Below are 13,152 nucleotides of genomic sequence, written 5' to 3' on the forward strand. Positions count from 1 at the left end.
ACGTAACGTGTGGAAGGAACTCGATATTTGAACCAGTTCCTTTCCCCTCCATCAGGTGCCCCGACTGACTATAGGGGGAGGCAGTACATAGAATACTGCATGTTTTTTGTGAGGGTACCTACCCTAGGGGCCACAGGGAGAACATGCAAACTCCACACAGAAAGGCCCTTTCGCCAACTCCACCCAGGGTATGGGCATGGAGTATAAAAAAGAACACAGCCACAGCACCCCCACAGCGGCCCCGGCGGGAATCGAACCCGGGACCTTCTAGCTGTGAGGCAACAGTGCTACTGGTGCCTCTATTTTGTATTGTTTCATTCATGTTTATATTATTTGTGTAGTATATTGGTCTTCTGTTTATTCAATAATAAACAGACTTGTGAATGACGCAAGATAACGGGGGAGCAAATGTGCTATAAATAAGACATTTAAAGTCCACCTGAAGATGTCAGTTAATTAACTAATCATCAGCATTTTCATCACTTTTTAAGAATTAAAATAACCACTGTTTTAATGGTTAATCAACCATTATCCTTCAAGTGTTAAATTAAACCCTGGCTAAAAAGACAAATATGCCTTTATACGTTATAATTGCCCTCTACAAAAAATAATTGCCTTCAATATTGTATTTATTTTAGAAATGAATGCATGTGCTAATAAAAAGTATTTAAATATTGCTATTATGCTCATATTAACCTTAGGAAGTATTACGTTTGTTTTAATAACACACAACATAAAAGCCATAGGGCAAATGTCATCATCAACTTGCGACCGGAGCGGCCCCCATCGAGTAAAAGATGAAGTATTTCTAAAATAAATAAAACGTTTAAGGTGTTTTTAGTTATAGTGGGCAATGCCAATTATAATGTATTAAGCCTTATAAGGCTTATTAGCCAGGGATCTCGTATTCCTTCCAAACTGAGTTCCATGCAGCGAGCAATTTGGGGAGACGTACCGAGCAGGTGGATCTCGTCGATGATGAGGATGGCTACTTTCTGGACGTAGCTGCGGTTCTGCCAGCTGCGGCTTATTCCGTCCCACTTCTCCGGTGTGGTGACGATGAGGTCAGCCTGAGCGATGGCTCTCATGTCAGGGGTCACGTCACCTGTCAGCTCCACCACTCTGGAGGGAGGTAGGGAGGTAGGGAGGGAGAGGGAGGGAGGGAGGAAAGGAGGGAGGGAAGGAGGGAGGGGGAGTCAGGAAGAGTGAAAGAGAATGCCGAGTGTTGGGTGTCAATGAGGCCCCTGATGTAACACAAAGCAGATCTTTATTGCAATCTACATCGTAAAGTTGTGTTGTTGTGCCCTTTAATCGTGGTCACACGTAGCCTGGGTCAGATGATCGCTCTGAAACGTTCGACTGTGGTGTGCAGGACTTAAAGCCAAAAAACATCCCAAGACTGAAAATGTTTTTTTGCAAATCTGCACTGATCTCACTAGCATGTCTGAAGTAAAATCAGCTAAATTAGCATTTAGAATTTTTTTCAGATGTCAAAGATTTCTGAGATGATAGAATGGGGATGGATGATGATGGTCATGGAAGAGGGAAAGCTTCATGGGCAAAGATAATCAACTTCAAAATAATAAAAAAAAACTGTCAAAATTACCTCTCAGACATGCTAGTGTTAAATGACCCCTATGAAATCCTCAGGACTGAAATCCGTCCCCAGGACTGAGAACTTTAAGCCCTGGGTGTGTGATGACTGATGATCCAGGGAAGGTAATACTGTAGGCAACAGTTTGAATTGTTTTATACTGACATCACTGACCGATCCGAAGGACGGTTGACACGCACAGAAGCGTAACCAGCTAATACTATAATAAATATGGCAGGTGTATCTTGGGATTTTGACAGAACTACTATTGCAATTATTATTGCAATATACTTAATATTTAGCTCAGTGGGTAGAATACTCGCCTTTCAACCGCAAAGTCATGGGTTCGATCCTGGGCACCGCCAACTCAGCGTATGAGTAGCAGGGCTTGATGCTAGACTCCCGCACCCTGGCTGATACCCACAATAAGCCTCTCTGACTTACTTATACTTAGTATTATTATCATATTTCTCACAAATGTACAAAAATAGCATACAGTAATACAAGTGAATACAGGTGTGCTTGGAAATGCTGAAGACATTTTAAAAAGTGTGTATTCAAGGTCACATTTTGGGAGACATCTCTCGATGTCGTCACACTCACTTCTTTCCCAGTTTCTCCTCTATTCTGACCTTCCAGTCCTCGATCCTCTCTCTGACCAGGGCCTTCAGCGGAGCGATGTACACCACCTGACAATGAGACAATGACAATGACAATGCGTTACAGACAGGAGTTTATGTTCATCAAAGCATTGGTTCCCAAACCTTTCAGGTCCAGACCCAAAAGAGAGACGTTTGCCCATAACTAGTGCAAAAATAGCAGATCTGCTATTTCCACTACTTCTTAAACATTTGTTTTTTGATTTATGTTTTCTTAGATTTCTTTCTTTGAAATATTCATGAAAGTACGTTGAAAAAATAATTGATTTAATTTGTTTTGAATTTGTTGCATTTTTGGGGCATGTTTTTTGAAAATATTAATAAAAAACAATATAAAAAAACGAAATGAAGGAAACCAAAAAGATAAAGGGACCCATACAATGCATACATATGGATCCCGACCCACTGTTTGGGAACCAGTGCATTTAAAGGATCCCCATTAGAGACAGAATGAGCATCTGGTCGTCCTGCAGTAGCCTACTGAACAGAGCCAATAGAAACCAGTACAACCACCATGCTACTTAAACACCTTTCATGCAGTATATGCAGTAGACTGCAGCTTAAAGTGATTCCAAAGAACCACACACACACACACACACACACACACACACACACACACACACACACACCTTGGATGTTGGATACTCATTGAACACGCGGAACATGGCCATCTCAGCGGCAATGGTTTTGCCGGAGCCCGTTGGCGCCCCCAGCAGGACGTTGGTGTCGCTGTGGTAGAGCGTGTGGAAGATCTGGGTCTGGATGGGGTTGAAGTGGGTGAAGGGGTACAGGCTCTCGTACTGCCTGTTGCCCAGCGCTGTGACGGGCAGCGGCTGCAGGTCCAGCAGCTCTGGAGCAAGCACACACACAACCAACATTCAGACACATCCCCTCTCTGTCATCTTAAGCCACGAAGACCTTGAATGTGTCTGTGTCACCTTACAGCTTTGAACCACTTTAACAATTATTTTAAACTCTAGCTGTTGAAAAAGATCGCAGTGTGAGCTTGTAGATCTGCATTCTCTTCGGCAGCCAGATGCATCTAATTTTGGGAGTTTGAGCACCACTGCAATAGAAATAGGTTTTTCAGAAAACTGTCAAGACTTAGAAGAATCTGGTCTCAGGTCTAGACCCCAGACCCATTCTTCAAATGCCTTCTAAATAAGTAGTTCTCATAAAAGTGGCACGAAGTGATGCGCTGTGAGCTTGTACATCTGCTACTTTTGAATAGCCAATGCTAAAATGTAAAACGACACAGATGCTTCCCCGGTGTTAATTGGATAATCTATAATCCAGGCAGGGAGTTGTCAAAACATTCCAGCTACAGACCACAAAAAGATACATTCATTTTGGTGTCTTGCCCACATACAAAAATACATCATGAATTTAAGCCCTCTTGAGCTTACAATGTGTCGCGATGCTACGTGTTGTGAGCTTGTGATCTGCCATTATTTATTGATGGATTTCTTTGTTATTTTAAAATATGAAATTAAAAACATGAAACATGACATCTGAAATTAACCTCAAGAAGATTGAGAATCTTGTTGACATTTTTGATTTTATTTTAATCTTTTTGAACATTTAATTAATAGACTCCAAAACTGGCCCATCCTCCAGTGGTCTTTTTGGCATGCCACTCTACAAAAAGTGGTATATAACACTTTTCAAAATGGCATGCCACTCTTCCTCCCATTCTTTGGGAAACACCATCTATATAATAAACACCATCAAATGCAGGGAACTCCCACAACTGTATTCAGAACTCAAGCACATTCCTGTATGGACCATGATCATGGTGTATTTATATGAGCGTGTGTGTCCATGTCACGCTAACCCCTGCTTACTGGAGAATGTCCATGAGAAATGTCAGCGAGGCACTGAATTAAATCAGCAGAGGAGACTTTGACCTAAAGCGGTGGTTGTCAACCCTTTTCAAATCAAGGCTCATTATTTATTTGGCATTTGAGCCAAAGAACACCATTTGATGAGATTTTGTCTCGCAGACCCAAATCACTGAATATTTTGTTGTCGTTTTGCCCACAATTGCATGCTGTATTGACGTGGTACCATAGTTAAGATAAGAGCCAAATGTTCTATCTAATTGTGAAGAATTCTTTTAAATTAAGTAATGTAGAGGTTATTGTTTAACAATACATTAACTCTTTAACTCTAAAAGATCTCATAAGGGTCCGTTTGGTTACCCTCCATCATTTAGCTGAGGACCACCCTGACCGTCACGTTTCAAGCTTGTATTATGATTTATGTGATACTTTTATGGCTTTTGTGTGACGCACACTGATGAACGATACATTCTGTAAACAGTGGCACAAACGCGCTGCGCAGTCCAGATTAGAGGGTAGCACGGGCCCACCGAATACCCCAGAGCCGAACTGAGAACCAAGCTGGTTCGGGCCCAAAATATTGACTTGTCCATCTGGCAGGGTCGGTTCCATTCCAAATTGCCGTGGGTCTCGGACAATGCATTTACCCGTGAGGATTCGAGCTTCAAATATAAACCCTTCAACATAAAAATAGGTTTAACACCTTTTGGTGTTAGCATTATGTTATAGCTATTGGAAAATAGCAGATCTACAAGCTCATAGGTCTGCTATTTTTGAAAAATCGAAGAACGACTGAAGACATGTAGAAGACATTTTTAGAATCTGATCTCAGGTCAAAATGGGTTAAAAAATAGACATGTGTGCTTTGTAATTATTACATTCTAAAATCCATGTTGTCTCTGTTCTACATTAACGCCACGGCCATTTGGAATGAGACGCATGCCAATCCCAACAGTGCGCGCACACACAGTCACACACAGTCACACTGGCTATAATAATGCAGACATGGCACACACAGTCACACTGGCTATAATAATGCAGACATGGCGGCCCTCTTGAGCGACGTGAAGCGCAAAGCAAACTGCAAATCAAAGCGAGCAAGGGAAAGTCAGCTGTGTGGGACAGTTTGGTTGTGATTGTTGACGGCTCCGTTAACAATGTCGGAGCTGCTTTATGCTATAGACAAGCGGTCTCATGTCATGCTGACAATAAGCATAAATATAGCATCGGACACACTATGGGTCCAAAAATATTTAAGATCAGATCCAATTTCAACCAGCTCCGTTTCGGGACCGGTTCCAATTTTATGGACCCGTGTCCAGCAGCTATGTGTGAGCCTGATTCAGAGCCCACATGGAGGGGGGGATTGTGGCGGGAGAGAGATGGTGCTGAAAGACGCATGAATAGGATTATATATCTATAATCTGACTTATAGTTAATTATGAGAAGGCGGGATAGTTTGTAGCTATTTGTCAGCTATTAATCTCCATTAGTGACAAAACTCTCCAAGTCTGGTGAGTGATGGATTTTTAATGACTGTCAATGTCATTATCGTTCATAAAATCCCAACGAGCATGTCCACAACTATTAGTTGTCGTAATAAATTTAGTTGTGGTGTGACATCCATTTGAGTTTTAACGACTTTTTAAAACGACATATTTACAGTCGTCCTCATGCTTGCTGTGAATGGCCATTAATACTTTACTTAAAATGACCATTTTCAAGTATCTTCATATAATTGGTCCTCACTAATGCTCATTGTAAGACGGCACAATTTGCATCTAATCACTCTGGTCCTTTTTCCACCAAAATACATTTGGTGTGTGTGTGTGTGTGTGTGTGTGTGTGTACCGGTGTGAGGAGGGTGTCTCTCAGGTAGTATGAGGTGCTGGAAGTTGATGATGCAGACAGCCTCGGCTCCCAGCCAGCGGTCTGACACCGCCCTGATGTAGTACTGGGAGGGAAGAGGCTCGAAGATGGGGATGGTGAACACGATGTGCAGGGGCTCTTCTGTCACCACCTGGAGGGAGGGGGGGCACACACACACACACACACACACACACACACACACACACACACACACACACACACACACACACACACACACACACACACACACACACACACACACACACACAGTAACATCATTCGTGTTAATTTAACTCTGATGATGTAATAAATGCAACCAAATGGTCCCGTACATTTAACCTCAACATCACCATGTGCTGTTCTTGCTTGCTGTTAAGTCTCTCTGGACAAAGAGCGTCTGCTAAATGCCTAAATTGTAAATTGTATGACGACTATGCAAAATAAATTGCGATTATCTAAAGAAAATTGCGATTAGACGATGGTGTAATAATGATGACAGGCCTAGGCATGAGAGGGGCAGGGGGAGGCTCACCTGTTTCTTCTGCAGGAGGAAGTACTCAGAGTGGTAGATGTGGTCGTTGATGGGGTCCTCCACCCACAGCCACCAGGGCTCTGCCACTGATCCATGCACCTGGACAGACACACAGACACAGACACACACACACACACACACACACACACACACACAGACACACACACACACACACACACACACACACACACACACACACACACACACACACAACTCACTTAGCTATACTGTAGGTAGGAGAGACGGCTCAGAATGGGTGATAAAAGTGCAACATTTTGTTTGGTGTGTACTTAGATAGTATTTTAGACAGACTTATAGCTCGTTACGTAGACAGCACTAGAATTGCATTTTATTTAGCCATAGCACTTATATAGTACACAACTACACATGTATATTGTATAATATATAATATAGTATAGTATGTATAGTTGACATAGATACTCCACTGTTACGTTCTTAGCTTATACACGATTAATGATAACTACTTTTTATATATGTGACAGGGTAGGTTCTTAACCACTGAACCCCAAGACATGGTAGGTTCTTAACCACTGAACCCCCAGACAGGGTAGATTCTTAACCACTGAACCCCCAGACAGGGTAGGTTCTTAACCACTGAACCCCCAGACAGGGTAGGTTCTTAACCTCTGAACCCCCAGACAGGGTAGGTTCTTAACCACTGAACCCCAAGACAGGGTAGGTTCTTAACCTCTGAACCCCCAGACAGGGTAGGTTCTTAACCACTGAACCCCCAGACAGGGTAGATTCTTAACCACTGAACCCCCAGACAGGGTAGGTTCTTAACCTCTGAACCCCAAGACAGGGTAGGTTCTTAACCACTGAACCCCCAGACAGGGTAGGTTCTTAACCACTGAACCCCAAGACAGGGTAGGTTCTTAACCACTGAACCCCCAGACAGGGTAGGTTCTTAACCTCTGAACCCCCAGACAGGGTAGGTTCTTAACCACTGAACCCCCAGACAGGGTAGGTTCTTAACCACTGAACCCCCAGACAGGGTAGGTTCTTAACCACTGAACCCCCAGACAGGGTAGGTTCTTAACCACTGAACCCCCAGACAGGGTAGGTTCTTAACCACTGAACCCCCAGACAGGGTAGGTTCTTAACCTCTGAACCCCCAGACAGGGTAGGTTCTTAACCACTGAACCCCCAGACAGGGTAGGTTCTTAACCACTGAACCCCCAGACAGGGTAGGTTCTTAACCACTGAACCCCCAGACAGGGTAGGTTCTTAACCACTGAACCCCCAGACAGGGTAGGTTCTTAACCACTGCGTCACTCGCGTGCCGCAATTTTATACTGTATATATAGATCTACCACGTTTCGAGCTTGTGGATCTTCTACTTTTGATGTTTTGTGTGACACTGTTGTAGTATGTAAGTAACAGTATGATATAGGGCATTTTAAATATGGAGATAGGTTTCTGCCTGACATTGCCGATATATTGCAATGATAATATCTGGCTGTCACAGTCCCAAGGCACACCTTGGACCTGTCTCATGCAAACCCCCCATCCACCCCGCCCCCCACCGCCCCCCCAGCTGCACGCCCGGCCGGTACCACAGCTTATAGCTTCCTGCTGCCGTGGAAAGAACGGATGGTTGAACGCCGCGGAAGACAGGTTTATGAGACGTGGAGAGAGAGAGAGAGGGAAAGACACTGGAGCTTCCGCAGATAAACACACCAACGCCACCCACTATATCATCTTCTAAACAGGTCTGTCTGTGGCTTTTTGGCACAGAGGCCACAGAGCAAAGGGCCACTATTGTACATAAAACCGCAAAATCGCAGTCAGACAGACAGACAGACAGACAGACAGACAGCTTGGGAAAAAGACCATGAGTGGAATAAGAAAGCCATGAAAAAAAAGGAAATGGAAAAAAGCAAAAAAGCAAAGAGAAATGCCAACAACAATCTGCTTCCTTTTTTAAAATGAGTCATGATGGTGTTGGCGAGGGCGGAAGCTTATGTGTCTTTACATGTGTCCTGGCTAGGCCCTGCGCGCCGCACAGACATATGCAACCCGGATCAGGGCTAAGCTGAGGGGGTGTTCCATTACCACTCTCCCATGAACGGAGCATGCATCGCTAATCGGACACAAACATTCATCTTCATATTGGGCCCCGCTACAATGAGCCTCCTATTCCCCTCGGATCCCACGGAAAACTGGTGGTAAAGCACCACCCCCACCTTCGGTTGATTCCTCTGGCCGACCGAGGTGGGACAGGTTGGCGTTCCACGAGGATGCTTGTCTTCGTCTTTGTCTCAACTGGGAGTGTGAATAGCTTATAGGTTTTGATGGTTCTCTTAACGATGTGGCCCATTGGACGTCATATTGACAATGTCCCAACCAAATATGGACGAGTTGTGGGCCGTGTGGAGAGGAGATTATGAATTCGGAAAACGCAAGCGAAATTTAGTGCCAATCAGTGGTTTTCGCGAGATTAGCTGCTGACAGAGACAGACAGACACACACAGACAGTCTTCTAGGCAGTTCAGTCCCTAGGCGCCACGCCATTAAAAAGTATACAAATCTCTTTCAATAGCCTGTGCCGGCGCTCGAGGGCGAACAGCAGAGACAGTGTTAACACGTTCAGAAGTAAAGGGCTGGGGGGGCTGGGTACTTTGAGCGTGTGTTGTGTCAGAACCTCCAGAGGTTGTGCAGTGGGATTCACACATCATCTCATTAAGCCTGACTTACACTTAGTTGCACTCGGGTGTAACACACCCGGTGAAAATAGCCGCTCTACAAGCTCAGTGCGAGACAGCTCTCTTATAATGTTAATGTCAATGGGTTCCTCATATCCTATTATCATAGCATTTCACGTGTGGAGTTTATTTTTTTCATCACCAGGCTGCAGCCTGTACTGTAGCCTATATTTTCGTTCGCTCGCGCTGATGAAACACCAAGGGATTTTAATGCCAACATTCAACACAAGATGTAAAACTATTAAACTAACCCAGGTAATGTTGGCCTAATGCGTTACTCTGTCTAAGTGTAAATAAAGTTACAAAATATTAGCCTGATGAGTGATGACCGTGTTGGAAACAGCCTTGGACGATCGACTCATCAGGCTAATCCTTTTTTTTTATCATCCTTTCCTTGTTGATATATTATGCCAATATGCCATTTAGGTCGAAATCATGATATAACTTTATGTTGTGATAATAAGCAGCAGTAGCCTCAGTCAACTACATGTCTTCCGTTCCGTGTGCAATGCACTGCCGCCGTCCACCACCACCACCACCACCACCACATGCGCTGTGGGATGAAATAAAGTCATCATCGGTGCCTGTGATATGAACGGGTCCAATTTTTGACGGGTGGGGCGGATCTGGTTTCGAGTTTTATATAAATCACGGGTAACGGGCGGGTTGCAGAACTGGTGATTGACGGGCGGGGCGGGTGTGGGTATCGAAAATTGGACCTGTGCAGGACTCTGCAACAAAGTACTGCAACACAACTACTGCACACAACTACATCTGTGTCTGTGCCTGCCGCAGGAAAAGCACAGTCCTGCATGCTGACTGGCGACAAGATGACACGCTGTAACACGAGTAACACGCTGTAACACGAGTAACACGCTGTAACACGAGTAACGCGCTGTAACACGCTGAATGGGTAGAGAACCCGCCTCTCGATTTCTGGTTCCGGAAATGTGTCGAGGTGTCCCCGAGCAAGACAATTACTGTCCTGTCCCCCCGAAAACAGAATTTCATTATTATTATTATTACAATTAAAAGCACATTCTATGTAATGCAGCATGCCCGTGTGACCTGGTTGCCCCATTACCTGGTCGCTCCACTTGAAGTCGTGTGTGATGACGAGGCGCACGCGGAGCACGGTGCGCGTGATTGGCTGGATGGTGGCCTCCATGGTGATGGAGGGAATCTGGTGGACGCACTGCTTCACCTTCAGGCCAATGTTCACGTGGTGCAGCATGTGACCTGCAAGGAAACACACACAACATGTCACCCTTTCACCACCACCACCCTAAAACACTGCTTCACCTTCAGGCCAAGTCCACTAAATATGCAGTTGGTTTTGTCGACAAAAGTGTATTTTGTCAGGCGGTATTTTTCTAATATTTTTAATTATTTCTTCTGTTCTGTTCTGTAAAGTGACTTTGAGTAGCTTGAAAAGCGCTATATAAACTGTATGTATTATTGATGGTTTCCTCACCGATCTCGTCTCCTCTCATCTCCTTCAGCTTGTCCAGGCTGAGCTTGCGTTCCTCCAGGCGGGCCAGCACGGTGTGAGGCAGGCAGGAGAACTGACGCAGCGGGTGAGCGAAGCCCCACAGCCGCTTGTCGATCACCTTGCAGAGCGTGAGCAGGCGGTACGTCATGGCTGGCCAGCGCTTCCGCAGGGCGATCTCAAACAGGGCCCTGACGATACGAGCCGCGTTCTGGGGGGGGGGGGGGAGCCGAGCGAACACACACACACACACACACACACACACACACACACACACACACACACACACACACACACACACACACACACACACACACACACACACACACACACACACACACACACACACACACACACACACACACACACACACACACACACACACACACACACACACACACACACACACACACTCTTTAGTCCATTGCATGCTGTTTGTGAATAAGCTAAGAGAGACCCACGACTGGGCTGTTTGTGAAACAAGCTTCTAAATATCTGAAACCCTTTAATTGTCCCCAGATAAATGATCGACAGTGACAAAACAAATGGATCTGTAACTCTGAGCCATATGGGTCCATTTGGTTACATTTGTACACTCTCTTGAGGTAATTTAGCACTTTACACAGTGTAGACTGGGGTGGGTCTCGGAGGTAAAAGGGGTGACAGACATCAAACCGAGGGTTGTTAAATTGAAAAAGGTTGAGAATAACTGCTTTTTAGAGGGTCTGACCTTTTGGAAGATGGAGAACTCTCCACCTCGACAGAACTTGAGAGTGGGAAATGACACAGGCAAACATTCACGCTACAGTGAAAGTCACATCGGCAATTGAATGGTGCGTCAAGCGGCGAGACGCGGCAATTAATCACGATCTGATCAAGAGGCCGCGCGGCTGTGCTCCGACAGCCTGGTCAGACGCAGCTGTGCACTGATGGATTGCTCGTGTCTGTCTTGAGGGATGGGTCAAGGGGAGGTGGGCGCCGATAGGCAGCGGTCAAGTCTGTCTGGGCCGTGATTGATCTGGTCAGGTGCTAACGGGATCTGATTGAGTAGCAAGGTGCGAAAAAGTTGAGTTGTTAAAAGTCTGGCGGCGGCGTTCTGATTGAAAGCTGCGAGAGGGGAAGGGCTGCACTCTGTGATGGACCGGGTTCTTCACATCACTGGCTCTCACCATGGGGTCTGGGGACCCCCCAGGGGTCCTTGAGGGGGTTCCAGGGGGACCACTCCACAGCTAAGTGATAGTTAGGAACCGAATGGACCCTTACAGGTCTATAACGCTGAGAGTGTGTGTGTGAGAGAGAGAGAGAGAGAGAGAGAGAGAGAGAGAGAGAGAGAGAGAGAGAGAGAGAGAGAGCCACTGTTTACAATCACCGGGCAACGACATACTTTTATAAATTATATAATAACCTTTATAAATCAGGAATAAATGGGTTTCAATTCACATTGTGACAGACCAACCCACGATTACCCACCTCTCTCACCCCGAGGACAGTTGAAGCACACTGCCCACTGATCAGTGCACAACCACCTGCCTGGCTTGTGGAAAAGGTTTGGTGAAGAAGTCATGGCGACTGTGAGCATTAAAGAAAAATACTGCCGCAGTGATAATGATCATTTATTAATTAAGTAATGAAAGTATGCCTACTAGTTGCCCACGTATGTACCTTGTACACACCCACTTTCTGAAAGAAAAGCGGCTTCAAAATCATTTTAGCTTGCTAAATGGCCTATAATGCATATCAAACTAGGGGTTCCTTGAAATGACAAAGGGTTGAGAGCCACTGCTCCTGACACCCAGCTCTGGAGGAAGGCACCTGTTAGAGGCCTGATGGAAGGCCAACAGGCCCAAACGTCAATCAAAAATACTTTCTTTTTTTTAAATCACTGCACGGTGGAGCCATAAAGTCTGCAACACTTTCTTCCTACTCTTTAATTAAGCCCGATGTTCAACAGAATAATCAACACGCCCACGTGGACAATAACCGCATCAACAGCAGAGAGCTCTCCCATTTCCCACGTCGCCATCGTATCCCCTAACCTCTGGGATAAAATGGGTTTCAAACCCTGCTGCTGTTTAGGTTGAGTGTATGTGTCTTAAAAAAAGAAGGTTTTTGATGCCGTTAAATGTTTAGCTGACCTCTGGAGCCCTCTGCTCTGCTGGGCCATAATAACGTCGGCTCTCTGGGCCATTGAGTGCGAGAGCTGCAGAACTGCTCAATCCCACATTTGCTAAACCCATTGCTCTAGCAGTATGTATGTATAGTGTGTGTGTGTATATATATATATATATATATATATATATATATATATATAGTGTGTGTATGTGTGCTTGCGTGCATGTGTGTCTGTGCGTGGGTGTTTATGGATGCGTGCATGCATCCACTGTTGCATGCAACCCCCCCCCCCCCCCCCCCATAATGTGCACATGTGTGCGAGTAGGAGGG

General features: G+C 45.2%; 1 protein-coding gene across 1 annotated transcript in view; it reads right to left on the reverse strand.

Moving 5' to 3' along the window:
- Nucleotides 1-13,152, reverse strand: part of ascc3 (activating signal cointegrator 1 complex subunit 3) — a 194,462-nt gene that overhangs the window by 41,789 nt on the left and 139,521 nt on the right. The window contains exons 21-27 of the mRNA XM_083761688.1: nucleotides 10,696-10,921; nucleotides 10,306-10,460; nucleotides 6,496-6,594; nucleotides 5,946-6,114; nucleotides 2,883-3,103; nucleotides 2,198-2,283; nucleotides 956-1,122 (exon numbers count right to left, since the gene is read on the reverse strand). Coding sequence (XP_083617814.1) covers nucleotides 956-1,122; nucleotides 2,198-2,283; nucleotides 2,883-3,103; nucleotides 5,946-6,114; nucleotides 6,496-6,594; nucleotides 10,306-10,460; nucleotides 10,696-10,921 — 1,123 coding nt within the window. The remainder of the gene's footprint in view (nucleotides 1-955; nucleotides 1,123-2,197; nucleotides 2,284-2,882; nucleotides 3,104-5,945; nucleotides 6,115-6,495; nucleotides 6,595-10,305; nucleotides 10,461-10,695; nucleotides 10,922-13,152) is intronic.

Source organism: Protomyctophum parallelum (genome assembly GCF_964188405.1).
Source record: "Protomyctophum parallelum genome assembly, chromosome: 3".
Taxonomy (NCBI): domain Eukaryota; kingdom Metazoa; phylum Chordata; class Actinopteri; order Myctophiformes; family Myctophidae; genus Protomyctophum; species Protomyctophum parallelum.